The following is a 25,083-nucleotide window of genomic DNA, read 5'->3' on the forward strand; positions in this document are numbered from 1 at the left end:
TTTACTAGTTTTCCCTTTTAGCCGTTCACCGAAGATGTATATGCAGTATGTACTGAAACGTTGTGCATGTGCCAAAAACGGACTGAAAAAACCAAGTCGTCTCTTCCAAAGCCTGACCTAAAAAGGTAAAAGCACATAAAATAAGGTTGGGCCCATTCCTGTCTTCTGCTGTTTATTCGCCTCATCAGAGCTGCCAGTGGTGCCCAGAGAGAGAGAGAGGGAGAGAATAGGGAGATTTACAGCACTTAGATCGTGATCCACTGAAAACACACTAGACATCGTAACCCTATCTCCAACCCCATACCTGCTCCCTTCCATCCCAGGCCTTTTGTGTATGAAAACAGAGAGCAGCCTAATATAGGAATAAGGTGAGCTTTGTTGCTGTTCCGACGGTCTTCTGACAGCGCTTCCCATGATGCTTAGCCCAGGGAAGCGCCGAGCGAGGAATAAGTACAATGGGGATTTTCTGCCGGCAGCTGAGACTGTTTTAGTCCCGACGGGGGCCGCTGATAGGTCAGGCCGGTGAAACAAAAACACTGCCGTTGCTCGGCAACACTTTCAATTAATCAGTTGTTTGACGGCGACGCCCTCACCGTTTTTTTTTTGTTTGTTTTCATTTACGTAGCGTCTGAGTGGGGAAGACAAATCAGCTGTTTGATAGACCCCTGTGGAGAACAAGTGAACAAATAAGTCCAACCCAGTTCTTTATGTAATTTTCCATTGGGATCTTCAGGGCACATTACATGTTTTTAAATAGATTGTCTCGGCAGCTATGTTCGCATTCCTTCTATGCTGTAACAAGACTTTAACTGAAATGTGACTCAGTGTTGGGAAAGTTCACTTTCTACGTGAACGAAAGCTCAGTTCACAAATTTTAAAATGAACTAGTTCAGTTAATCGTTCATAATTCAAAATTTGGACCTAAGTTCACAGTTCCAAAAAATGAACTAGTTCATAGTTCTTTTTTACAATATGTTGCTGTGAGCTATTCGTTTTTTCTGGTATTTTGAACATTGAGCGCCCATTGTGATTTTTCTAGGATGAAATAGAGTGGTTGAATCAAGTATCGTAGCGAAATACAGTTTCTAGTGGTTTTATTGCACATTTAGCGCATTTTGTAAATCCCATTGATTTCTGATGGAAGACCCATTGCTCGTTGGCCGGAAACGGAAAGGGGGGGTGTTCACGTTGGGTTGTAGTCTTTTTCTCTCGGTTCTAGCCCTACTGATGAGACGGAGAACCGAGCGAAAAGACTACAACCAAACGTGAACAGCCCCCCTTTCCGTTTCTGGCCAACAAAGCAATGATTATTTGAGGTATTCTAGTCTGCTGAGCTATGAGCCAGAGAGCTAACGTTATGGATTGTACATATTTATAATTCGAAATTCGTCTCAGCCTTTTTACCACTGATAATATAGGGTCTATAGCATATAACAGCGTTGTCTGATTACAGTTTAATTCATTTTCCACAATTTAACAGCTCTCGTTTTGAAGAATAATCACGGCGCCATTCGTTTCAATGGGAATCGCGCCGGTCTATACTTTCAAAATTAAGTGTACTTATTTATAATTTGAAATTCGTCCCAGCCTTTATACGACAGACACCAGAATGAACGAGTTCACAGTAACGTTCATCAGGCAGTAATACAGTACGTTCAGTTCACGTTCGCCCAAAATATGAACGAGTTCATGAACTATCGTTCAGTGAACGCGTTCAGGCACAGCACTGATGTGACTTTGATAAGGGGAAATAACCACAGATTCAACAGCACATTACGTCGCTTGCCAACGATTTCAATAGATCGTTGTTTGAAGGCAACACCCTCAACATTTCTGTTTGTATACATGCACACAACAGACATTGGATCTGGATGGCATACACTCGCGAACAAACCAAGCCCCACAATGGTAGTATAATCCACTAAGCCCATTGGGCCACACCCCACTAATGTATAAGACACCCCATTGGGCCTGTCACAATGACAAAATGTGACCTACATATTGCTGTTACCATTTGCATTTTTTTTGCAGTTCACGTAACAAATAGACATTATAGTCATTTCAATTCCCAAAAGAGGTTAATCCTCTTTACTATACTCTATATGAATTTAAAGGCTTTTAAGCGTTTTGCAGATACTCAATATTTGACTCTTTAAATCTGTCCGTCTTAAAATGGTCTCCTGTGTATGGAACAGCCTGTTACTTATTTAACTGCTAAATAGAAGAGCAGAAATGAAAGACAAGTCAATCATCTATTTTTAAAAAGTCAGATGATATGTTAAAGATATGTTTAAGATATGTTTGGTCAGATTTTGTGTCCATATCGCTGTAATAACAACGCGGGTGACCTCATCCATAACATCACTTTTCCGCTCCTTCATTTCGTGAATGACTCATAGGTTATTTGATTAGCGCAACCACACATTCATTACTGGCATGGGGCACTGAGCGGAGGCCTCCGCTCCACTCCTATCATCCGATCAGGCCAGGACCCATTAGCTCCAGGTCTGGAAGGTCCCTGATCGGATCTCTCTCCCATGAGTCGAGACCGCCTCGTCAGGGGGTCTGGCCTCTCATTCTGGTTTGGATTGCATAACCTTCTGGACACAGCTCGTGGGCAGACTACTGGCTACGTCATCGAGACCACGCCCCGTGCCTACACAGAGGATTCTCCTGAGAAGGTATACACCGCTAGACACAAGGGACTCATACCGGTAATTGTGTGTTTTGTTAACAGTGTCACACTGCTGAATTAGTGAATTTACTGTATGTTGAATATCCATTATCTTTCAGAGCCAGTTCAGCAGATTTACATGGAAGAACTCAGATCGGGCCACAGAGTTTGCATTCAAGTGTGAAGTGCCAGACCTGTGTTTCCAGCTGGTGCATCCCATCACAAGTTCAACCAAGGCCACAGTTCAGCTATAGCCAGTGATCTCGACGACCTTTGAGCAGATTCTACAACAAATCAAAGCCCCAACACACTGTCTGGTCAAACCCGATAAACCCGGGTCTTACGCTTAATAAGACACTGGGTTTCAATCTAAAGATCTGGACAACGTGGACCTCAGGATTAAGGAGTGTGCAGCAGGACGCGATCACAATCAATCTGCTTCACTGCGGAGAGTCAGGGGGCCATATCCAGGCCAACCTTCATCTGGGGTACCCAGCGACGTCCTGCTGTGAACCACCTGGCTCTGCTGTCCCATTCCCCTCCCCCAACCCCTAGTCCTCCACCAGCGACGCTGCTGCCCATCACGGGCACTCATCTCAGCACTTTGGGTGAAAGCACCAGATGCTTCCACCCGGATTGTACCAGAGGATCACCACAAATCAGGCAGCCGGGACCCCCGGTTAAATGGGGGTTGCACTATAGCAACCCCCAGTGTGTGAGACGTAGCACTGGTAGTGTTGAGGTGGTGGGAGGTTCAGAACATTGTGTGAAAATATAAAATGGGTGTGCGATTAAACCCAATTCATCTATAAAGTATATATGGCTTTGGCACACATCCTTTAAATTAGTAGCTTAAATTATTGTTAGTATTCAATTTAAAAGGTACAGCTCCTGCACACCGTGACAACGAAAAACCCAGAATGAAATGAATGAGAAAGAATTAAAATGATCCATGTTACGTAAATGTAGAATACGCATTTATAAACTGATAAAGGCCCAGTGGAAATGTGGCAAAGTTGCACAACGGTGGTGAGATTCCCTTCATACCTTTTGGATCTATAACAATGTACATAAAAGCTGGCAAGCTGCAAATCCCTTGGCAGCGTTACATCACCAGGTTCCGTGAGGGGGCAAACAAAAAACCAAAGCCCCGGAGCGCAGAGCAACGAAACGCGAGACACGCCACCGATACTAAAACGAGGCTCGTGAACTCGGTCTTTATGCGCCTGTTAACTCACACGTTATCCGATGTAACACTCGGATCGGAGGGGCATTGCATCCGTGCGTTACTTCGTGTTTACGTCGTCCGACCGTACCTTAAAGGCCTCCAGCTGCTGGTTGATGACCTCCGTCTCCATGGCGACCACCCCCTGGGCCTCCTCCGTCGCCATGGCCCGGCTCAGCCTCGCCCTGCTGTGCTGCAGCTTGGAGTGCAGCTCCTCCAGGTGCCGGCGCGCCCCTTGGACCTGCTCCTCCCGGCCCTTCGCCCGGTCCAGTAGTTTGCCGCACTGCTTGCTGAGGGCGTCCACGTCTCTCTTCAGGCCGAACAGCTCCGGCGACGACTCCGTCTCCAGCATGGTCTTGCAGCTCTTCCCGGCGTTGACCGTGTTGGCCATCACCTCCCGCAGCTTGGTGGTGAAGCCCTGGATGCCGTCCTGCTGGTCCTTCAGAGCGGCCAGGTCCAGGGCGACGGGCTCCATGCCGTCCAGCTCGTCGTCCAGGTCGGTGAACTCGCGGTACATCTCCCGGATGTTGTCCTGGAACTGACCGATGCCCTGCAGCTTGCCCTCTAGCGTGGAGCAGGTCTCCTCCACCTTCTTGTTCAGGGAGCCGTAGTCCTTCTCCAGGCGGTCGGCCTGCAGCAGGAGGTCCGTCACTCCGTCGGCGTCGGGGACGTCCACCACCAGGTCCTTGGCCAGGTTCTTCAGCTGCTCCACCTGGCTCTGCACCGCCTCCAGGCTCTTCTGCTGGGCCTTCATGTTGGTCAGGGTCTTGGTGCTGTGGGCCTGCACCCCCAGCGACTCGTAGGCCTCCACCTGCTTCTGGGCCCTCTCTATCTGGCTCTTGGCCTCCTTCCGCGTGTCGTTGAACTCCTTCAGCGTCTGCGAGATCTTCTCCAGCGTCTCCCTCTTGCTCTGCAGCCCCTCCGCCAGCTTGTCCACCCTCTCGCAGAGGGCGGCCTTCTCCTCTTTGACGCCGTCGGTGTCGGCGTTGGCCGCCTCCAGCAGGCCGTCCGCCGCCGAGTTGAGCTGCTCCACCGCCCCCCGGTGCTTGTCCACGTCCTTCTGCAGGGCTTTGAGCTGCGAGAGGGAGCTCTCCAGGGCCACGGGGTCCACGGCCGTCTGCACGCGGTCCCGGCTGGCCTCGCACTCCTCCGCCCAGGCGCTCAGCTTGTCGGCCTGGTCGCGGTACCTCGTGGCCCGCTGCAGCGCGGTCGCCAGGGCCTCGCCGCGGTCGGCCGAGCCCTTCTTCACCTCCTCCCAGTTGGAGCAGAGGGTGGCGAGCTGGCCCTGCAGCGCCAGCTTCTCCGCGCCGTCCGTGTTCTGCAGCAGCGCTTCGCCCTCGCCGGTGATGGTGGTGTAGGGCTGCTCGTGGTCGCTCAGGGCCTGCCGCAGGGCTTCGTGCGCCGCCAGGCTGCGCTGTAGGGTCTCCACCTGGGCCGAGACGGGCCGGGGAGAGGCCCCCACGCGGAGCCTCTCGTCCAGCCAGGTCTGGAACTCCTCCGAGGTGCGGTGGAACTGCTGGGAGCTGTCGAAGGTGGAGGCCAGCTGCTGGCCGCGCTTGGCTGTCGGGAGGAGAAGGTGGAGTAAACCCACATGTGACATTGTTGACACGCTGTTTTCATTTTGGGTTATCTGCTTTATATCTGTTTGATTACGGCATGAGACTCTAAATGAAGTCTAACTCTAAACAGAAACTAAAGCGAGACATCTACAGATAACACATGAGCCTTCAGGGACCATGGATATTAATGAGGCGGAAGCAAGAATATTTCAGCGATGAGTAAATCGCAACGAGAAACGCACTCGTGCAATCTCTCAAGATTAAAAAAATTGAATCATGACCTATAAACGGCATGACATGACGTGCCCTCCAAAAATGAACCCATCCTCCAGTCCGGACAATTCTAAACAGAGTAAAACAACCACCTGCTTTCTCCTCCAGCTGTTTGAAGGGCTTGCTGACGCTCTCCAGCTGCCTGGCCAGGTCGGCCTTCAGGTAGTCCTCCGTCACCATGCCGGTGAGCTCCGCCGCCACCGCCTCCGCCTCCTTCAGTCGCCGCCTCTCCTCCCGGAGCTGGGCCGAGATGGAGTGCACCTGCTCCAGCTGCTTCTTCACGGCGTCGGGCTGGGTGCTGTGCTGCTGGCCCTGCTCCCCGCTGAGCTGAGCCTCCAGCCGGCCGCTGGCCGCGCCCAGGCCCTTCAGGAGCTCCTGGAGCTGACCCGTCTTCAGCGCCGCCTGGTCGATGAGGCCGGCCCGGCTGCCCAGCTGCCCCGTCACGTCCTCCCACTTCTGGGTGACGGCCGCCAGCTGCTCCCAGACCGCCTGGACCTCTGAGGACGAGGAGGAGGAGGAGGAGGAGGAGGAGGGGGGGTCCAGGATGGCGGTGGCTGCCTTGTGGAGCTCCTCGTACTGGGGCTTACGACTCTCAAACTCGTTCTGGAGGATCTGAGGGGAAGGAATGAGTCGATATGATGATCATAAGATCATTTGATCTTTGATGTTTTTTTTTGCATTTTAATAATTTATTCATGAAGAGTTAGACAGGAAGGGGCAGCCAAGGACCACATGCAGGATTTGAACCCGGGTCGCCACGGTAAGAACTGAGCGGTAATGGTACGTGCTCTACCCCGTAAACCACCGGGGCAACCCCCCCATGAAAACATTCTAACAGGGAAAACTAGCAATGGGGCGTCAGGAATATTCTCGGCTACCGATATCACACATTCTTTAAGACCACGGCGCTGAGGGGACTGACGGCCTCCGGAGCCTTGAGCACTGGGTACCTGGACTTGCTGCTTCTGCATCTTGAGCATGTTGGGGTCCACGGAGAGCGGCCCCAGCACGGTCATCATCAGCTCCTTCTCCGAGAGCCACTGCCGCAGCTGGGGCTCCGCCGTCTGGAAGGCCTCCAGGTTCCGGCTGGAGCACTCCAGGTGCTGCTTCCTCTCCTCTGCGCAGGAAGTGACCTCATCCCAGGCAGCATCTGAGCGTTGAGCACAGTCAGTGAGGAGTCAGCCTCACTACCTTCTTCTCCGTCCAGGAAAGCTGCCCTCTTTAATAATCGTAAACCCCCTGCTGAGCGGGACTTTGAAACTCGGACGGCGGCATTTTTATTGGCCAGGAGAGGCGGTGACGCACATTAAAGTGCTTTTACAACATTGATGTGGTAAAATTTGATGTGCAGGCAGAAGGTATTTCACAACTAAATAAACCACTTGGTGCAATAAAAAACTGGAATGAATGATTATTTGGCCAGAACCGTCAAACAGACGAATAAAGCACACCACAGTACTAAACACACTTTATGAACCTGCTAATTCCGATTAGTCTAAATCTGTGTGTCTGTCTGTCACTTGCCATCCTGTGAAAGCTAAAAACGTGGCGCACACACACTACATTGAACCACAATCAGCGGTCACGATGGCGCGTGTTTCACCAGATATGGTGAGGTTGAATGAAAGCTGCTGGAGCCGTCTTGGGGATAAAGCCCTTGGTTCAACGCACCTATCTCTGCCAGCATCTGTTTCCAGGTAGCCGCCTCGGGAGAATCCGGGTGGGTCTCCAGCAAGTGGAGGAGCTTCTGTCTCAGCTGCTGGAGCTTCTCCTGCTTTTGCTTCATGTCGGCTTCAAACTCCTGTCATGACAGACAAAGAAGAAAGATCAACGAGGAAAATCAACCCCAGTCCATGGACAAACTATAAAGGGTTCAGTGTTATATGCTGAGGAGTTTAGTTTTAATATTTGACTATCTCCAGAGAACCTTTAATCCAAAGTCACTAACAATGAATAGAACTACACGTCCTTCTGATGGAGGACTGGCTGTGGCACGTTGCCCAAAGAGGCCTACAGGTCGGGCTTTCAGGGAAGATTCCTTACCCACCACATCCCACCGGTTCCACCCTACCTTCTGCTGCTCCAGCTGCGCTTTCACCGAACCCTTCTCCCCGGCTTCAGAGTTCCCGGAGGCGGCCTTGTGCTTCATGTCCCCCAGCCAGGCCGCCATGAGCTCCGCCTCCCTCTGGGTCTCCTTCACCCCCGCCAGCAGCTCGCTGAGCTGGGCCGCCTCGCTCTTCAGCCTGCCCCCGAGGCTGGTGTAGCCCTCGCTGACGTAGGACACGTTCTGCTGGATCACCATGAGGTCTGTGGAGGCCGGCGTGGAACGGGTAGACGGGTGTGAGCGCCCCGGGCTGAAGCGTTTTACCAACGTCATGCCGTAGGGCGATGCGCTTAATGTTATCGTAATCTTAAATCTGCACGACGGCACCGAGACAAAGGTACACAGCGCAGGTTTCAGTGGGATTGGCTCAAGCACCAAACCTCAAACCTTTACACCGCAGGAAAGTTATATATATATATAAATATATATATTTGTAGTATTGAAAGAGAAACGGCCAAAAGGAGGACTACCTTTATTGGTAAGGTAGGCATGACTCCCGGCCGGACCGCCACCGTTAGTAACAGCTAATGCAGGAAAACACACAACACAACACAACAAGGCTCATGTGAGACACTGCTCACACAGAAGACCCCCCTGACCCCAGCGGTTAGCCACGACGCCTGCAGAACACGACGCATGCTCCACCGTAGAGCCCCAGGGACTTACCTGACTTATTGGCCCCGTTTTTCTTGGCCGGGGACGTGAGGGCGCTGATGTGTGCGCACAGGGCGGCCCCCCGGCTGTTTAGTTCCTGCACTGCGGGGCCCTTGGCCGTCCATTCCTCCAGTAGGCCCTGAGCAGGGAGGGTAACGGGTCAGACCATGTGTATTGATAACAGTAACGGATTATCAGGGGGAAGGTACGGGCGTTCTGATCACAGAGGGAGGACCCCGTGTCTGATTGAGGGCGGGATAACGATATATATATATATATATATACAAATGATATAAAAACATAAATAAACCGGTATAAAATGAAAAAGGAGTAGTTCATGGCATTTAACTCCCCTTTTGTTATTGTGCATATATCTAACACGACTTGAACCTTGAAACAAAATATATAAAAAAATGATAACAACAATAAATTCTACCAGAGCAATGCTATTATATTTAGTGTCACCGTTGCAATGGTTTGTTTAGAACAACGTTAGATATTTTGATATAAATAACTTCTCTATCGTGCACCACAGGGCAGTGGAGTATTGCAGAAGTCTTTCATCAGCATAAGCTATTTTCCACTCGTACGCTGTTGCGCTAACAGCGCTGTCTGGGCCTGTTACTACACAGGCTGGGATCCCTGCGCTATCACTGCACTGCTGTGTCCTCTCCTGGAAGTAGGCTGTCAGGTTGAAGGTCAGGCTGATATAGCGCCTCAACCACCAGACGCCTCCTGGGCTAAATGGCTCTCCATTCATCTCCTGGGCCTGGCCCAGTGGAGAGAGATATTAATTGGAGGCTGTTAGGGGAGGGCTAGCGGTGTGATCCGTTATAATAACAGTCACATACACACACGCACACATGCACACAGGCACACACCCACACACAGAAACACACAGACAAACAAACGCACACGTATGCACACACATACACACACGTACACACACACACACACACACTCAGGCATCCACACAAATGCACAAAAGCACACACACACACACACACACACACACACCCACACACATCCGTTCCTAGCAACACCGTTGCCAGTCCCCAGATCGCAGGTGTCCAAACAGTGGCGTCAGCGTCGGGTCCCCATGTCTCCACTGGAACACAACAGTGGATTAAGGAGCCGGTAGTCTAAACACGTGCGGGGACAACGCCGTGTCTCCACAACAAACCCCGCGGGCCGACTCACGTTGAGGCTGAGCAGGTCCTCCTCCAGGCCCTGCGTCCCGCCGCTGCCGGGCTGAAGGGCCGGAACCTTCCGGTCCGTCTCCTCCAGCCAGGAGGTAAGGGCCCCTGCCGCAGCCCGGAACGCTGCCAGCCGATCCTGGCAGGAGGACACCTCCTCTTCCCTGGGTGGGGGGGAGAGGAGATCATGATACAGACACCGGTACAGGGAGACAATGGTTTGATTGTGTTGACCGGGTGTGGGAATGCGTGGAGCTGCCCTGAAGGAGCAACTCGATTCGACATGATTCCTTACAGTCCAACTCAGTATCGTTTTAAATTCTGGTCATTCTTAAAAGGATGGGTGGAATATTAAAGAATCGCATCCGACTTTTAGATGTGTTTGCATGTCTACTATGCCATTTTGTGACTTTTACAAGAGTAAAAGCGTAATATAGAAAAATAAAATAGGGAAATCGTTGTGTGGTTGAGGCCAGTCGCCCCCGTCCAGTTTGGGAACGGTCTACTATGCTCCAAATTCTCAAAAAAAAAAAAAAAAAAAAATTCAAAAAACTCCACAGTCATACATCACTCAAACTTGAAACGTTAACCTGAATGAACGCCATGAGACCACTCACTTCTCCTTCACGATGTCCTTGAGGGAGCTGTAGTCGTTGGTGAGGCGGTCCAGCCTGCCTTGGATCTGGGCCTTGCTCGCTTCGGGGCTGATGGGGCAGAGCTCCTTGGACAGGCTCTTCAGCATGTCCAGGTCCTTGCTGTGTTCGGCCATCTCGGCCGCGGTGTCCTGCGGGGACGCCACGGCGACAAACCATCGATTCATCATGTTGATAATGGTGGAAATTGATTCACAATCGGCAATGGTTTTATTTAGTACAAGCAGCAAGATTCAGAAGGCTACAACAAAGAGTGCAATGTGCAATGGTCCAGCATGTGAGCGATCTTTATAGTAACATGTGTTTTCTTGTTTATTAAATTAGGTTCATTACGCATAATGTTCTAGATGTCTTCCGGTATTTTTGAAAATATATTTTCATACTGTATATAACATTTTCTCTCTTCTATTCTTATACACTTATTTTCTATCTTGGGCAACATCTGTAACAGACACCGTACCTCTGTGTATTAATCAAGTACCAGAAGTATCAGACACAGAACACCAGGAGTACCTGATACTGATACTAGCAGTAACGGGATAAGCAGAATAATCATATGGGTATCTACCAGAACCAGAACCCCAGGCAGTACCTTCATGAGCTGTGACAGCTCCTTGAAGCTCTTCCCCGGGCCATCCGTCTCCCGCAGCTCCTGCGACCGCTTCTGCACAAACTGCTGCACCTCCTCGGCCGTCTTCTCGAAGCGCTCCACCTTGTCCTTGACCTCCTCCAGGCCCGACACCTTGAGCTTGTGGGAGTCGCAGGCGTCGGCGAGGCGGCGCGAGAGAGACTCCATCTTGGACTGCAGCGGGGCCGCGGCGCTAGCGTCGGCTGTCTCGGCGAACTTCTCCACCTTGGCCTTGATGGCGGAGATGCTGCTCTGGCGGCTGGCGATGTCCTGGCCCAGCGCCTTGAGAAGAGACCAATACTGTAAGGACGCGCTCCTGAAAGGCATTTCATGGCAGGCCTTGTTGAAAGTGGGTTGCGTTAAGCTACATGCAATCGCTATATATTAGGTTTAGAAAGAATGGCTGATTCTGTTCCGGTCACAAAGCAGCACCAATCAGGTTGCAGGGCTTTTACTGGGCAGAATTCCTTGGTGTTGAGCCTCTTAGGGCTAAACCCTAACACAGTCAGACCTTGAAGGAATGAATCAGCTACGAGGAAATAGAGGAATGCAGGATAACCACAGAAAATCAATGCATTTCCTGTTTCTGAAACAATTACAGTTGAGGATTTAACAAATCGTAGCGAAGAGAAACATTTGTATTAGCCTGGAACCCCTCAGTTCATTTTCCCTTTTCCAAGGGACGGTATCAACCGGCAGACAGCAATGGCACTGGCCGCAATCGGAACCGACCTACAACCCATCAGAGCAACGAAACAAGTGACGTATCGCCGGCAGCCATCATGATGTTGATGAAAACACGTCACCGTTGAGGTGACTTCCATAACCTCAACACTTAGGCAAGGCGCGGCAAGGCAGCTTTATTTATATAGCACTTTTCATACACGAGGCAGACTCAAAGTGCTTCCCGTATAAACATTGTCATGCAATAAAATAAAGCAATAGATAAGTAAAAATAAACATAGGCAAAGTTAAAAAAATAATAAAATAGATAGAGAATAAAGGCAAAGCTAAAAAGGCATTTAAGAAAGTGCAATGTATTTAAGCTTAACCTTTGACCAGCCCTGGGTACCCCGGTATACGTACTGCTTCTTTGCTGAGGAGGGACCCCAAGGCCGGGGAGTCCAGTGGGATGGGCCCCTTCTCCTTCACGCTCTCCTCCACCCCCTGCATCCAGCCCATCATCTCGTCCAGGCCGTCCTGGACGCTCATGGACCGGGTCAACGTGATCTGCAGCTTCTCGTTGCGGTCGCTCACCGACTTGGACAGGTTGTCGTAGCGCTCAGCGATGTCATCTGAGGACGCGTACGGGGAACAGAAACAGACCCCCCCCCCCCCAGGGTTGACATGTGTTGCGGTCACACTCTTTGGAAATAACAGGAAGTTTTGGTTTGGGTGATTGATAGAATGTTATTAGATATTTGAGTTTATGCCTTTTTTTGGATTGTGTGAAGGAACGGCATTGCGTTAAATCCCAACGGAAAAACAAATCATTGGTTCGGTTTGCCAAGACGAATGATTGCGGCATAAAAACAAATACATTTTGATGGATTTTACTATTATATTTATCAAAAAAGTCCAAGTGGGAGGTTTTAACTTTTTTTATGGCTTACCAGTGACCACTTTGGTATTTATAAATGATCAATAACCATCCATAAGTCACTAATGAGGTGGCCATTGAGGTAACTTTAAAAGGACATCCAACTCGTGCTTCACGGCTTAACGAGGCCTGGCCACAGTGCAGTATGCTGGAGCCATGGTGTTTAGATGATGGTCAGATGTCATGGAGCCAAGGTGTTCGGATGAGGTTCAGAACCACTCACCCACAGTCTCCTGGATAGCCTCCGGGTGGCTGATGAGGCCTCCCTCACACCAGATCAGAGAGTCGGACGTTTTGCGGAGTGTTTCGACCGCGGTCTGACGGCCCGTCATCTGTCCCTGCAGTGACTGGGGAACAAAAGGAACAATTATATTATAGATTGTTATGTTTTTGGTCATGATATCTCTCTGAAGATATATCATTGTATCGTCAGGTCCTGATTGATTTGGTTATTATCTGCAGATCTTTTTTATCAATTGTGGAAATTCCTCACACAAAACTTTATATTAATATATAAATGATAACATATAGGTTACCCTTGTATAGCTGATATCTAGGCCTACATGTTGTTGTTTTGACTAATACGAGCTACACAGCTATACATTCATCAATTGACCAAAGAAGTGTATACGAAAGAATCTGTAGAGGACAACAACATCACCAAGATAACTATGGCGCACAGTGCTTAAAAAACCCCAGAAACTTAAATATTAACTTCACTCTGTCAGTGTGGTCATCTAAGTCCACCCAGGCGCGTTGACATTGTAAAGTAAAGCTCAGGGCTCTTTGCACAGGAATGTTTCAGGAACCAGAGCCAGGAGGGGGAAAAAAAAACGGCACACTTTCTCCCGCCGGCGCCTGGTATCCACGCATATCACTGTACGCATATCCCCGTACCAAGTCACCGCCTCCCACTGCGCGCCCCCCCCAACCCGGACCCCCCAAATAAAGACAAATGTTGAGGTGAACATGAACATGACCCTCTGTGCTTACAAGCCTGCAAACGTTCAAGCCTGCACGAGCCGTGGCCAACCCTCCCTCTCTAGAGAAGAGTTATTTTTCCTTTTGTGTTGGAGGGAGAGAGAGGAGAGCTATAAATAGCGGCGTTGTTTTAAACGAAGTGGAAACGCTTTATATGGCGAGGCATGTCTGTTTTGTGTCGTGACCTTGTAACCCGTTTAAATGCTTATTGTTACGGCGTGTATTAACTGCCCTCTTCAAGTCATTCTCTCACTGGTCGTCACACATCACACAGAACACACACACGCACACACACACACACACACACACACACACTCAGAAGACCATAGCATCATTGGTATTAGGCACTGGGCTTAGATGTTTTCAGTCAGTGTTTGTAACAAGGAAGCCGTTGTTAAGAACATTGCTTTTTTTTTGATAAAGCCAGCGCAAGTCCTGTAATGGTAAGATTGATTAGAGAATTGTAAAGCAAAGAAATCTGATCCCCTGATCTCGGTCGTGATGTGAGGTCAAAGTTCCCAAGATCTGTTTCATAATAGCATGATCTAAAACATGACACAGGGCCCAATCCCATGTTATTTTTGTAATCTGGATTGCAGCAAACTAAAATGACCCAAAACAAAAAATAATCTTGGAAAGGATTTATTTTCCATATCTTGCTTAAGGGCTAAAGCAGGACTGGTGTACAATTTACAATCCAAAGTCATCTTGCTCAAGGATGTGAATCTGTAACCAGCACACACAAGGGCACCAACATACACCGGTATCCTTCTGCCTGGGATTTAAGCACCCTAAACACTAGCCTAGACTATCCTGCCCCCTTGTGTGCGGGAGGAGTATTGCAGCCCCGGTGGTATGTGGTGCTTCATACCTTGGTGTCTTCCAGTTGTATCTGCAGTGTCTGGGGGTCGGCAGCGATGGCCTCAGACTGCTGTCTTCTGGCCTCCTCCTCTGAGCTGTTCAGCCACTTCACCAGCTCGGCGGATGAGTCTTCATACTTGGTGTACTTGTCCACAACGTCCTTCAGGTTGCTGGCCAAACTGTTGCACTAAAAACATTTAAAATAATCAGAATAGAACAAATATATATTTTATGTATGTATTTTGTATTTCAAAAGCTAACCTGACATTCAAGGTAGGGTTGGCTATTTGGAGAAGCGAGCAAGATAAAGATCGATTTTGCAAGTATCCAACCAAAAAGTAGAGACAGACATGTAAGCCAGCCAATCATTTCATTCGGGTCGAATGAAGTGATTGGACAGGCTTATAACAGTCCTGCAACAGCCACAGAGACCAGAGTTATGCATTTTGTTTGTCAGAGGATCTGATTTATTGATTGCTGTTTTGATTTAATGAGAATTTCAACAAATATGACAGAAAATGCTTTTAAAATAAAAACCCTACCCTACCTTTAAAAAGTTAACAAAAAATACACATTAATATCACTGTGAGGTACAGCACACTAAGAATGTAAAGAAATAGTTTGCGCTTCCTTTCAGGCAAATACTGCCATCTTGTGGTTAGTGTGAGCTATTACAACAGATTGGCAAGAAAAAATAAGATGCCAGCAAACCTACCTGAGTATATAATGCTTTGTAGCGGCCGGCTGCAGAGTCCAGCTTCTCCTTGACTGAAGCGCAGGATCCGGAGGTATCCACCGCGAGCTGGGAGCCCTTATCCCCAGCGTCCGCCGAGCCGCAGGCCTTGGCGACGTCCAGAACCTTCTGCCCCGAGATGGTGATGAAGCGGAGGTCCCCCTTGTGGGAGATCACGTCCTCCGAGAAGCTCTTCTGCCGCTGGAGCTTCTGGGCGAGGACATCCAGGCCGTCGCCCGGAGCGCACAGCTTCTCCATCTCCGCCTCCGCCTGGTCCAGCCACGCCTCGAACTCCACGCTGTCGCCCTGGAACTTCCTGAGCTCCTCCTGGACGCTCTGCACCTGCTTCATCTGCTGCTCAGCCTGGGTGAGGGAGGCGTCGTAGCGGCCCCGCAGCTCCTGGATGTTCCGCTGCAGCTTCTCCTGCTCCTCCGGGGCCAGCACCTGGGCCTGCTTGTCCAGCAGGGCCTGGGCCGACTGCGTGGCCATGATCAGCTCCTGCTGCTGGGACAGGATCTCCTGGTGACGCGCCTGGAGGCAAAACGTCATGACGGGGATAGTGAGTTGTCACGGGGCGAAGACATAGTCTTCGTGGCATCGATAGTTCCATGAATACATCAAAATGAAATATAGAAATAAAATCCCATTTCTAGTGACAATGGCACTAAAAAAGGGTCAATGAATGATATGAGGTATAAGTTATTAAAGGGGGGGTGAACCCAAAAAAATGGAAGTGGAAAAATGTATATATTATATGATCCCCAACACTAGATATTTAAATATCGTAGTGTTCGACCTCGAGCTGAAACAGGGGGTTCACCTATCCAACATTTGAATGTCTTTCACATCATACCTTGACACGGTCATACTGCTTGTCAATGTCCAGTGAGGAGTTCTTCTCATTGGTCCTGCTCACAGAGTCGGCCTCAGCGGTATCTGGGCCGTTGCCATTGGCGTCGTCCTCCTTCTCCTCCTCCTCTCCCCTGGCCCCCACCGCGGGCGTCTCCTCGGGGAGGTTCCCGTTCTCCTTGCTCACGTCGCCGGGGGATCCCGTGCCGGCCTCCTCCTCGTTCCCGATATTAGAGATCCAGCCTAGCAGTCCCTCGATCTTGTTCTTGCTCTCTTCGAGCTGTTCCACTGCCGCCGTCTAAACAGACCAAACACACGTGTGTTAGAACCCTGACAGATAACCATGACGTCCACCCTCAATAGAATCATTACAAAGCTTCAGCTATCGTTAATATGCTGTGATGAAGATGGATGAATGGATGGATGACCGGATGGATGGATGGATGGATGGATGGATGGATGGATGGATAGATGGATAGATGGATGGATGGATGGATGGATGGATGGATGAAGGGTATTGATGGCTGTTAGAACAAAAAGTGATGTTTTTTCTTCCAGCCACATGTATAAAGGTTAACGGTTAAAGGTTAACCTTCTCGCTCTCCTGCTTGATGGCCGTCGTCACCACCTTCTCCAGGTCTTTCCTGGACTCTTCGGCCCGTTGGTTGATGAGCTTGGCCTTGCTCTTGGCCTCCTCCAGCTTCTTCTCCACCGCAGCCACTTGCTCCGTGGTCATCTTGGCCCGGTTCTCCTCCAGGAACTTCTTGGTGCTGCTGATGACGTCGTTCAAGGCCCCGGCGTTGGTCAGCACGTCCTTCTGCAGGGCCTGGGGTCGGGGAACACAACACAGGTTGACTTGAGACGAACAGGGAGACATATGGGGGAAGGGAACTCGTCGTGGAACCCATGGAACCATAACTAAGCCTTAAGCAGGGAACCGTTGCTCTGTTATACCTGGTGCTCCTGCTGGTACTGCTGCAGGTCGCTAACGCTGTCCGCATGTCCGGCCTCGTGCTGGTGGCCGATCAGACGGTTCTCAGTGAGGGTGAGGCTGTCGCAGAGCTCGTCTAACTTGCTTGCAAACTCCTTCTGTTTCTCTGTGACGACCTGACAAAAAGAAGACACATCGAGTTTAACGTCACAAAATAAAAGCGTGTTCAACACCAAGGGCAATGACGCAACTGGCATCCAAACATGCTGATCAGAGTCGACTTCCAACAGGACAAGAAAATAGGAGTATGCTGTGAACATGCTGTCGGTTCCCTAGATCATTAGGACCTAATCTCCTATGGGTGCTAGTGTTAATGTTGTAGAGCGAAAGCGCTCCGACAGAGAAGATGCTCTCTCCACTGTTTTGACTCATGTGTTGTCTTGAGGCCTGTGGGACACACCGGTAGAAAAATTAGTAGGTAGATCATAGTAGACATGCAGGATGGGCATTTCCCCGTACCATATACTCCATACATACGTATATTACAATGGAAATGTTTAAATAATAAATCTGAATATATATATTTAACTAGATAATAATATATTTATTCTACATTTTAAATAGAAAAATTTTAAACATTATTTGGATATGATTCCTTTAACTGTCCTCATCGAGCAATATAAAAAGGTTGCATTTTTAATGGTCAATCGACGCCATTCAAAGATAACATGATAAACATTCATTTCCATCCGAGTCTGTCTAGCCAGCAAGCCAGAGTGCTCTTTGGGGCCTCATCCAGACGCCAACCTGCTGCTGCATGTCTCTCTCCCTGGCCTCCAGCAGGTCTTCCAGGGCCTGTCTCTGGGCAGCCACTGTCTCCGTCTGTTCCCTGAACGCTCGCTGAGTGGTGCTCAGCAGCTTGAGGATGTGTTTGCTCTGAGCCGAGCTCAAGAACTCAGTGTTCTCTGAGACGAACGACTGGACGTCGAAGGCCACGTCCTCCAACACGAGACGCACTCCCTGTTGCAAATTGCTTTCCATTTCCTGGGACAAAAAAACTAAGTGTTAGAGTTGAACCCCTCAAAATACATTAGAATTTAGAATAGTTTCAATTGTATGTCATGGAGTCGTAAGGTCATGACTTTTACCTTGTTCTGCTGGAGTTTTTGTTTCAGTGTCTCCACATCGTACGTGTTGAGCAAACCAGCGTCCCAAGTCTCAGAGTTGTCTTGAAGGCAGCCGCTTAGCTTATCCAACTTACTGAGATGTTTCTGGTATATCCCGTCCAAATGTAACTGCAAAGTGCAATAGAAGGACATCATGCTGATTCATCCAGTCAAGGACAGGAATATTAATAATAAAACTTAATGAATGTACTGTCCAAGACCCAGCAAAATGAATCACTTGGCATCCTAGGGCCATAAACACTGACCTTTCCAGATTCGATTGCCTGAGTTAAAGCTTGACTTTTTATTGTGCACATTTGAGAAATGGCAGTAAAGTCGGTCCCGAGATGTTTGAGCGATGAAGCCAAGTCCTGTTGGATCTGTGTGGGAATGTAGCCGTCGACAGAACCCAACAGCTCCTTTGCTTTCTCCAAGTCCGCCATGAGTACAACTTCTAATTTAGCCAGGTTGGACACCATCGTCTACAGTGAAGTAAATGCATAGAGTCAGAATTATGTTTACAAAAAATAAACAATCATAAAAGACAAATAATTACAGTAATTGCCCTTCATAGTGTCTAAACACAATCATCCTTAGAGGACCTCTAACCTGCACATCTCGGAGCTGGTCCTGCAACTCCTCCATGTTGCTACTGAAGGAGCACTGGGATAAAAGTTCATTTTTGACATCATCTAAAAAGTCTGCGTGGTCCTGCAGTCCTCCCACACACTCCAGGTACTCCTGGGTGCAGCAGGGCTGTGAAGACACAAGATAAAGTCAGTGATACAGATGTTCCACAAACATGTTTGAATACTTAATTGTAGTGTACAGAAAAAAAACAACCCAAATGGATCACCAAATTGTTCTGCTTGTCATCCCCATCAAAGGTGACTTCAGAAGAGGTCTGGGCAGGAAGTGGACGGCAGAGCTCAGTACTGAGACGGAGACTTGGGTCTTCACTGGTATCCTTCCTCTCCCCATCCTCCTCCTCTTCTGAGCTCTCTTCCTTGATGCTATCCAGGGTGTGCCATCTCTCTTCCTCGGAGTCAGAGCCCATACCCAGGCTCTGTATAACTCCCTTGAGCACGGACTGATCTTGGCTCTCCGGCACGTTCTGCAGAACCTGGAGCAGTTTGGACTGGAGGCTTCCCACATCAAGAGGCTGGGTCATGTCAGAGGCTTCAAAGAGTTCCTCTTCAGTCTCACTGTCTAGGTCTCCCAAGTCCTGTGCGGTTGCACTGAGATCGAATTGGTCGCGCCATTTTACAAGATGGTCTAGGCCACTGCTTTGAAGGCTGTCAAGGGGATCTTCTTCTGTAGTTAACACCATGTCTGACCACCGCGTCATAGTGTCCTGGTCCTCAGTGACACTACCCCTGTCCTCTTCTGTTGTGGCGTCTTGCAAGTCATCTACCATAGACTCCTCTGTACCCACATTTACACGTTGTGTGTCAGCCATCTCTGAACCCCATTCTTCAATTGGTGTGTTGGGCCTCAGCGAAGCCTCTACAATAAGCTCTTCAACAGCCCTTTCATCCATGTTAACTGTTTCGATTCCCCCTTCATAACAGTTTCCCTCTTTTACACCCCCTTCAACAAGTTGTGTCCTGGGCTTTTGTAAGGCTTCTTTGTTAATCCCTGTTGTACCCCCTTCGTCGTGGAGTGTGCCAGTCTCTTGCCTATCAACTTTGACTCCAACTTCTAAGGTATCTAAGTGGACCTCTTCAATAGACTCTGCATTAAGACCCCTTTCTTCATGTTGTGTTGTGTTCTTTCCTAAGACTTCCACATTCAACTCTTGCCCTTCAATGCCCTCTCCATCACTGTTAACACCTTTTACATCCCCTTCTTCATAGTATGTGTTGGGCAAATGTATGGCATCTACCTTAAACTGCTCAGTAAGCCCTTCATCATGTCCTGTGTGAGTCTCTTGGGAGTCATCTAGATTAACCCCATCTATCCCCACTTCTCCTTTTTGTGGGCTTGGCTTTAGTAAGGCATCAATGGTGACTTCTTCAATACACTTTCCATCTAGGCCCGTCACGTCCATAGGCATTTCAACCTTATCTTTTCCCCCTTCTTGGTGTTGTCGGTCAGGCTTCGGTAAGACATCTATTTTAACCCCGTCAATAGCCCCCTCAGATATGTTGACCTGTTCTATATCCCCTTGACCAGATTGACTTTTGGGTTCTTGCAAGGCACCTTCACAAACCCCTTCTGCACCCCCTTCAACATGTGGTGCGAAAGTCTCCTGCAAGATTTCAACATTAAACCCTTTCACACCTGCTGCTTCACGTTCTGTGTCGGGTTTCTCTAACAGATCTACATTGACATCCTCAATACACTGTGCATCTCGGCCTCCCTCTTCCATAACCCCCTCCTCAACATTAAACCTTTCTGTATCCCCTTCATCATGTTGCGTGTTCACTTTCTGTAAAGCACCTCCATTCATAACAGCCCCTTTGTCGTCATGCATCTGCTCTGCACACCTTTCCTCATGGTTTGTGTTAGGTCCTTGTAAGGTATCTGCATTCTCCCCTTCTACACCCCTGTCAATGTTTAACCTGTTTACACCCCCGCCTTCATGCTCTATGTTGGGTTCTTCTGAGGCATTGACCCTAACTTGCTCAGTACCCCTCTCATCCTGTTGTGTGCAAGTCTGTTGCAAGACATCAACTTTAACCCCTTCTACCTCTGCTCCTCCATGTTGTGTGTCAGGCTTTTGTAAGGCATCTATGTTGACCCCTTTAACAGCCACTTTGTCTACGTTAGCCTGCTGCGTACACTGCCCATCAATCTGTGTATTAGTCTTTAGCAAGGCATCAGCAGTTACATCATCAGTACCACCTTCAACAGGCTGTGGGCTGTCGTTTTGTAAGGGATCTAAGTGGACCTCCTCTACACCCAAGGCCTCTTGCTTGTCATTAATACGCCTCACAACATCAGAAAGATAAGCTTTGTCTGAGACGGGAGGTGAGTCTGATAAACCACCAGAAAAGGAAGTGGGACTCTGTGCAAAAGTATAATCGCGACATCTATTTCCATCTGCTGAAATGACCGTTTGTGAACCTGTTTGCTTATCATTAGGGAGACGGTCAGAGAGGATGTCTGCACTTATGGTTTTGTTTGAACAGCAGTCTATTTTCATTGTCGTGTCGCTGAGTCCAATCATATGTGTTTCTATGGTATCTGAATCAGTAGACAAACAGACCGGCATGCAATCATTAGTCATTGTCAAACTTTGGCCGTGCTGTTCCACTAAGGAAATTGTCCTGCCAATATCCCTGCCAAATTCGACTACGTCTGCAGCAATGAAATCCGACTCCAACCTGTTGTTAGAATCTGCACCTGCTTGAATGCATCCTGTATCACCTGTGCCAGCCTGCAATACAGCAGACGCGGGCTTCATTTCAACGGGAAAATTCCCTTCTGAACCGAACGGCTGTTTAGGATATGTAATTTCATGGCTGGCTCCTGTGATCTCCCTCTCATCTCCCCTGGACGCAGTGCATGAGCTAACTGCACTTCCAAACACATCCCTGGGCAATGAGTCATCCCTAGCCTGACTGTGCTCACTAATCAAAGATGACTGAGAGAGGCTCACAGACACATTTTCCGTTTTACTCTCCTCGGACAACACATCGCTGTGCGATGAGGACATGCCCGAGTCACTCTGAACAGGGCTAACGGTAGGATTGCCAGGAAGGCCGTAACAACCTTTGTCTGTCAGAAAATCTCTATCGACAGGTGAGCCATCACCTTCACAACACAGGTTGGCCAGAGTGGTATATTCATGTGCCAGCGGTGACTCAATGCTGCAGTCAAAGGCTCTGTCGGTCTGATCAGGCACCGGTAACAGGGTTGGTTGAGCATGAATTTGGCTTGCGGTTTCATATTGATTGATCGTATGCGTGAGCTGGCTATCGATCACTTCCTGCCTGCCCAAATCTGCCCTGGGTGAAAGCGCTCTGTCAGTGTGAGGAAACGAACTGGCTTCTGTAACCTGATTCCTGGAGACGGATGAGCTCATCTGAGTGCCAGCAGGCCCGTGACTAATGAATGAGGGGAGTACAGGATGTGGAGGTTGGCTTATTTCTCCTGCTTTTCCTACTGACCTCCATTCTGCACGTTCACTTCTACCCTCTAAACTCATCCCATCGATCTGCTCATCAGGGACATCAAGCATCATCACAGCCACCTTGCTCTCAGTGAAGTGCTGCAAGGAGCTCTCCTCATCACGCCAACTGATGAGCCCTGGGATTTGCTGAATACATGTGAAATCACTGACACTTTCCTCAGGGTTGATGATAGCTCTGGGTGTCGGGTCCGAGTGAGGCACGACCGCAGTTACTCGCTCACTGACATCCTTTAAAGCCAAATTTCCGCCCATGTCGACCAGGCAATTGGAGTTTATATCACACCCACTACCGAGAAGGCTCGGTGGGTCATTAATATGCAAGGCATCATAAGAGGACTCTGAGCCACTTGGCACTGATTGTTTGAGGACTGACAATGGGCCTTTCTCGTCTGCTCTCTGCTCCTCTCCAGACAGCTGCAGAACAAGTGAGCCAGACGCTAGCTCATTAAACACAGGTCTCTCTGGGCTATGATTATCCACAGATGTGGTGTGTGATAATATGGCCCCTTGCTCTATTTCGGCTTTTTCAAGAGCATAGGTATTCTTGTGTGTCACTGTCAGTGTGTATTCTGGCACTTCTTGGAAGCATGAGGGTTCTGTGCTTATATCAGTTGTATGTCCTGACCCGATACACAGTGAGTTAGGAATGAAGTCTGACTGTGTTTCATCAGATGAATTTACAGCAACTGAATAACTTTTAGAGTTATTTTCGATTGACAGTGAACGAGAAGTCATGATATTCCCTGAACATGAAGAGGGGAAGTTGGAAGTCTCAGAAAGCATCGGAATATCAAACCCTTCATAGTTATTTCTTTCGTGTTCAGTGCCCAAATAATATTGCATATTTACACCTTCAAATTCAGTGGAATGTGTATTATCGATGCTCTTTTCGAATGAAATGTATTGTGTAGAAATACACACTGTGTTGTCGTCCGCACTATATTCAGCGACCTCCACATGTGTTAACTGTGTTTCATCTAAGCTCATATCAAATTCTGTAGAATGTGTGTAATCTCTGTCCTCATCATATGAAATGTATTCTGTAGAAACACACACTGAATTTTCGTCAGCATTATGTTCGGTGACCTCCATGTGTGTGAATTGGGTTTCGTCTAACCTCATATCAAATGCACTAGAATGTGTGTAATCGTTGTCCTTATCAAATGAACCGGATTCTATCGAAACACAAAAAGTGTTTGCATATGCATTATATTCAGCTCCCTCAGCATGACTGAATTGTGCTTGGTCAAAGATACCAACGCTTTCCAAGGTGACAGTAGCATGTGACTCAAATGCAAGCATGTTTCTCGATAGATCATTTGTGTCCCCCTCATCAATGTGCAGCGACGCCCCTGGCTCTGTATAATTCTCTCTGTCCGTCTCGTAATCTCCCTGCCGTGAAATGTCATAAACATCAGAATCATGAGAGGAACACATGGGTTCCTGTGATTCACTTAAGGCTAAGTCTTCAACTAAATGCTGAACCATGTTGGTCAGGCGCCTATCGAGAACCACCAGCCTTTGCTCTGACTTGGTGTCCAGGTAACTGTTCATCATGAGATATGAGGTGAGCAACTGCCACATCTCTGAAGGAGATGGAGTCGTTGGATGTCCGCTGCTTGACCCTAGATCGCCTGAGGCACGATGGCGTCCATCGAGGGTGAGTTCTCTTAGCATGAGCCAGGAGGAAAATTTTGCGTTGAGCTGTTCAATATCCGGCAGTGCTGCTGGAAACTCTATAGATTTCAACAACTCTGCTGTGTGATGGTCAATGAAACCCAATTTAGTGGCAGAGTCAATGTCTACCACCTTATCGTTTTCTGGTATGTAAAAAGCTGCTATCTTTGGCCGATCTCTGAGCAGCGTGCTGCTGTAGTCGCTGTCAAGTTGTTGGTGCTCGGGCCAGGGGGACACGATGGTGATTTCATCTGAGCTAGGAATTAAAAGTCCCGTAAAACCCTTCTGTTTATCCAGCACAATGAGTGTAGTACTATGTCTCATCAAATCACACTGGACAGCTTCATCCACTGTCATTCCCTCCTTATCTAGGAGGCCAGCGTCTGTCTGCTGACTCTGCCCTTTTGGCAAGGTATTTCCGTCCGCAAACAGCATCTTAATATGCTCCGGTGTGAATGATGCGTGTGAACCCTCAATCCCCCTTACCCCATACCCTGCACTACTCTCCTCAGGCCTTGGCAGTTGTGGGTTCTCTAGAAGGTTTGTACCGACAGAAGCGGGGAACAAGCTTGACCGATAAGTCTTCTCTACGGTCACTGCGTCATCACCAATACAGCACATGTTCAACTCGTCTCCTACGCACTGGAAGTCTATCCTGTTAATGAGCAGCTGCTCTGATCCCATCCCTCCGCCCTCCCCGAGTGTGGATTGTGCTGTCAGGGGTTCAGAGGAGGGAGATGGAGGACTCTGGGTAGACTTGCCTTCGCTGTTCAGATCAGGGCTTTGGTGGGGGGGGATGTTATACCTAGCGTCCTGTTTCAGGGCACGGTTTATATCCGGACACACCCCTAGGTCAGAACCATAGAGACCAGAGTTTAGAGGACAGGCCAGCAGGAAACCGATTTCCCCCTGATCATTTCGACCATTCTGAGCAGTGAACTCGTCCCAGGTTTCAACTTCAAAATCCTGTAAAAGTAAAAAAAAATGCCAGAGAGAATTATTATAACATCAAACACATTTAGAAATGTATGTAGAAATTCAAATTGCATGATGCATTGGTTCTCAAGAGGCAAGGCAAAAAGGTTGTACTCACCATTTGACACACATGTGCATGTTAAGAGATCATAGGCGAAAGAGCAGGCTTTGACAGCGGGACAACGTTAAGCACGACACAACAACAC

General features: G+C 48.8%; 2 protein-coding genes across 12 annotated transcripts in view; both read right to left on the reverse strand.

Moving 5' to 3' along the window:
- Window positions 1-25,083, reverse strand: part of dst (dystonin) — a 120,634-nt gene that overhangs the window by 43,534 nt on the left and 52,017 nt on the right. For 10 of the 11 annotated variants that reach the window (XM_079729488.1, XM_079729486.1, XM_079729483.1 and 7 more), the window contains 17 exons: window positions 16,945-17,097; window positions 16,583-16,816; window positions 15,995-16,288; window positions 15,124-15,672; window positions 14,419-14,595; window positions 12,790-12,913; window positions 12,053-12,261; window positions 10,931-11,248; window positions 10,303-10,469; window positions 9,690-9,849; window positions 8,502-8,628; window positions 8,306-8,359; window positions 7,803-8,038; window positions 7,403-7,532; window positions 6,682-6,881; window positions 5,824-6,343; window positions 3,991-5,459 (listed from right to left, as the gene is read on the reverse strand). In XM_079729488.1, the coding sequence (XP_079585614.1) occupies window positions 3,991-5,459; window positions 5,824-6,343; window positions 6,682-6,881; window positions 7,403-7,532; window positions 7,803-8,038; window positions 8,306-8,359; window positions 8,502-8,628; window positions 9,690-9,849; window positions 10,303-10,469; window positions 10,931-11,248; window positions 12,053-12,261; window positions 12,790-12,913; window positions 14,419-14,595; window positions 15,124-15,672; window positions 15,995-16,288; window positions 16,583-16,816; window positions 16,945-17,097 (5,121 nt within the window). The remainder of the gene's footprint in view (window positions 1-3,990; window positions 5,460-5,823; window positions 6,344-6,681; window positions 6,882-7,402; window positions 7,533-7,802; window positions 8,039-8,305; window positions 8,360-8,501; window positions 8,629-9,689; window positions 9,850-10,302; window positions 10,470-10,930; window positions 11,249-12,052; window positions 12,262-12,789; window positions 12,914-14,418; window positions 14,596-15,123; window positions 15,673-15,994; window positions 16,289-16,582; window positions 16,817-16,944; window positions 17,098-25,083) is intronic. The other variant, XM_079729485.1, reaches the window with a different exon arrangement.
- LOC307070499 (uncharacterized protein) lies at window positions 17,681-24,352 on the reverse strand (the record flags this gene model as incomplete). Its single annotated transcript, XM_079729004.1, has 6 exons — window positions 21,146-24,352; window positions 18,944-20,338; window positions 18,697-18,843; window positions 18,354-18,569; window positions 18,070-18,216; window positions 17,681-17,965 (listed from the first exon to the last, which is right to left on the reverse strand). Exons 1-6 carry the CDS (start codon window positions 24,335-24,337, stop codon window positions 17,681-17,683), a joined length of 5,382 nt encoding a protein of 1,793 aa, XP_079585130.1. The 5' UTR covers window positions 24,338-24,352.

The sequence above is a fragment of the Pollachius pollachius genome (assembly GCF_949987615.1).
Source record: "Pollachius pollachius genome assembly, chromosome: 2".
NCBI lineage: Eukaryota > Metazoa > Chordata > Actinopteri > Gadiformes > Gadidae > Pollachius > Pollachius pollachius.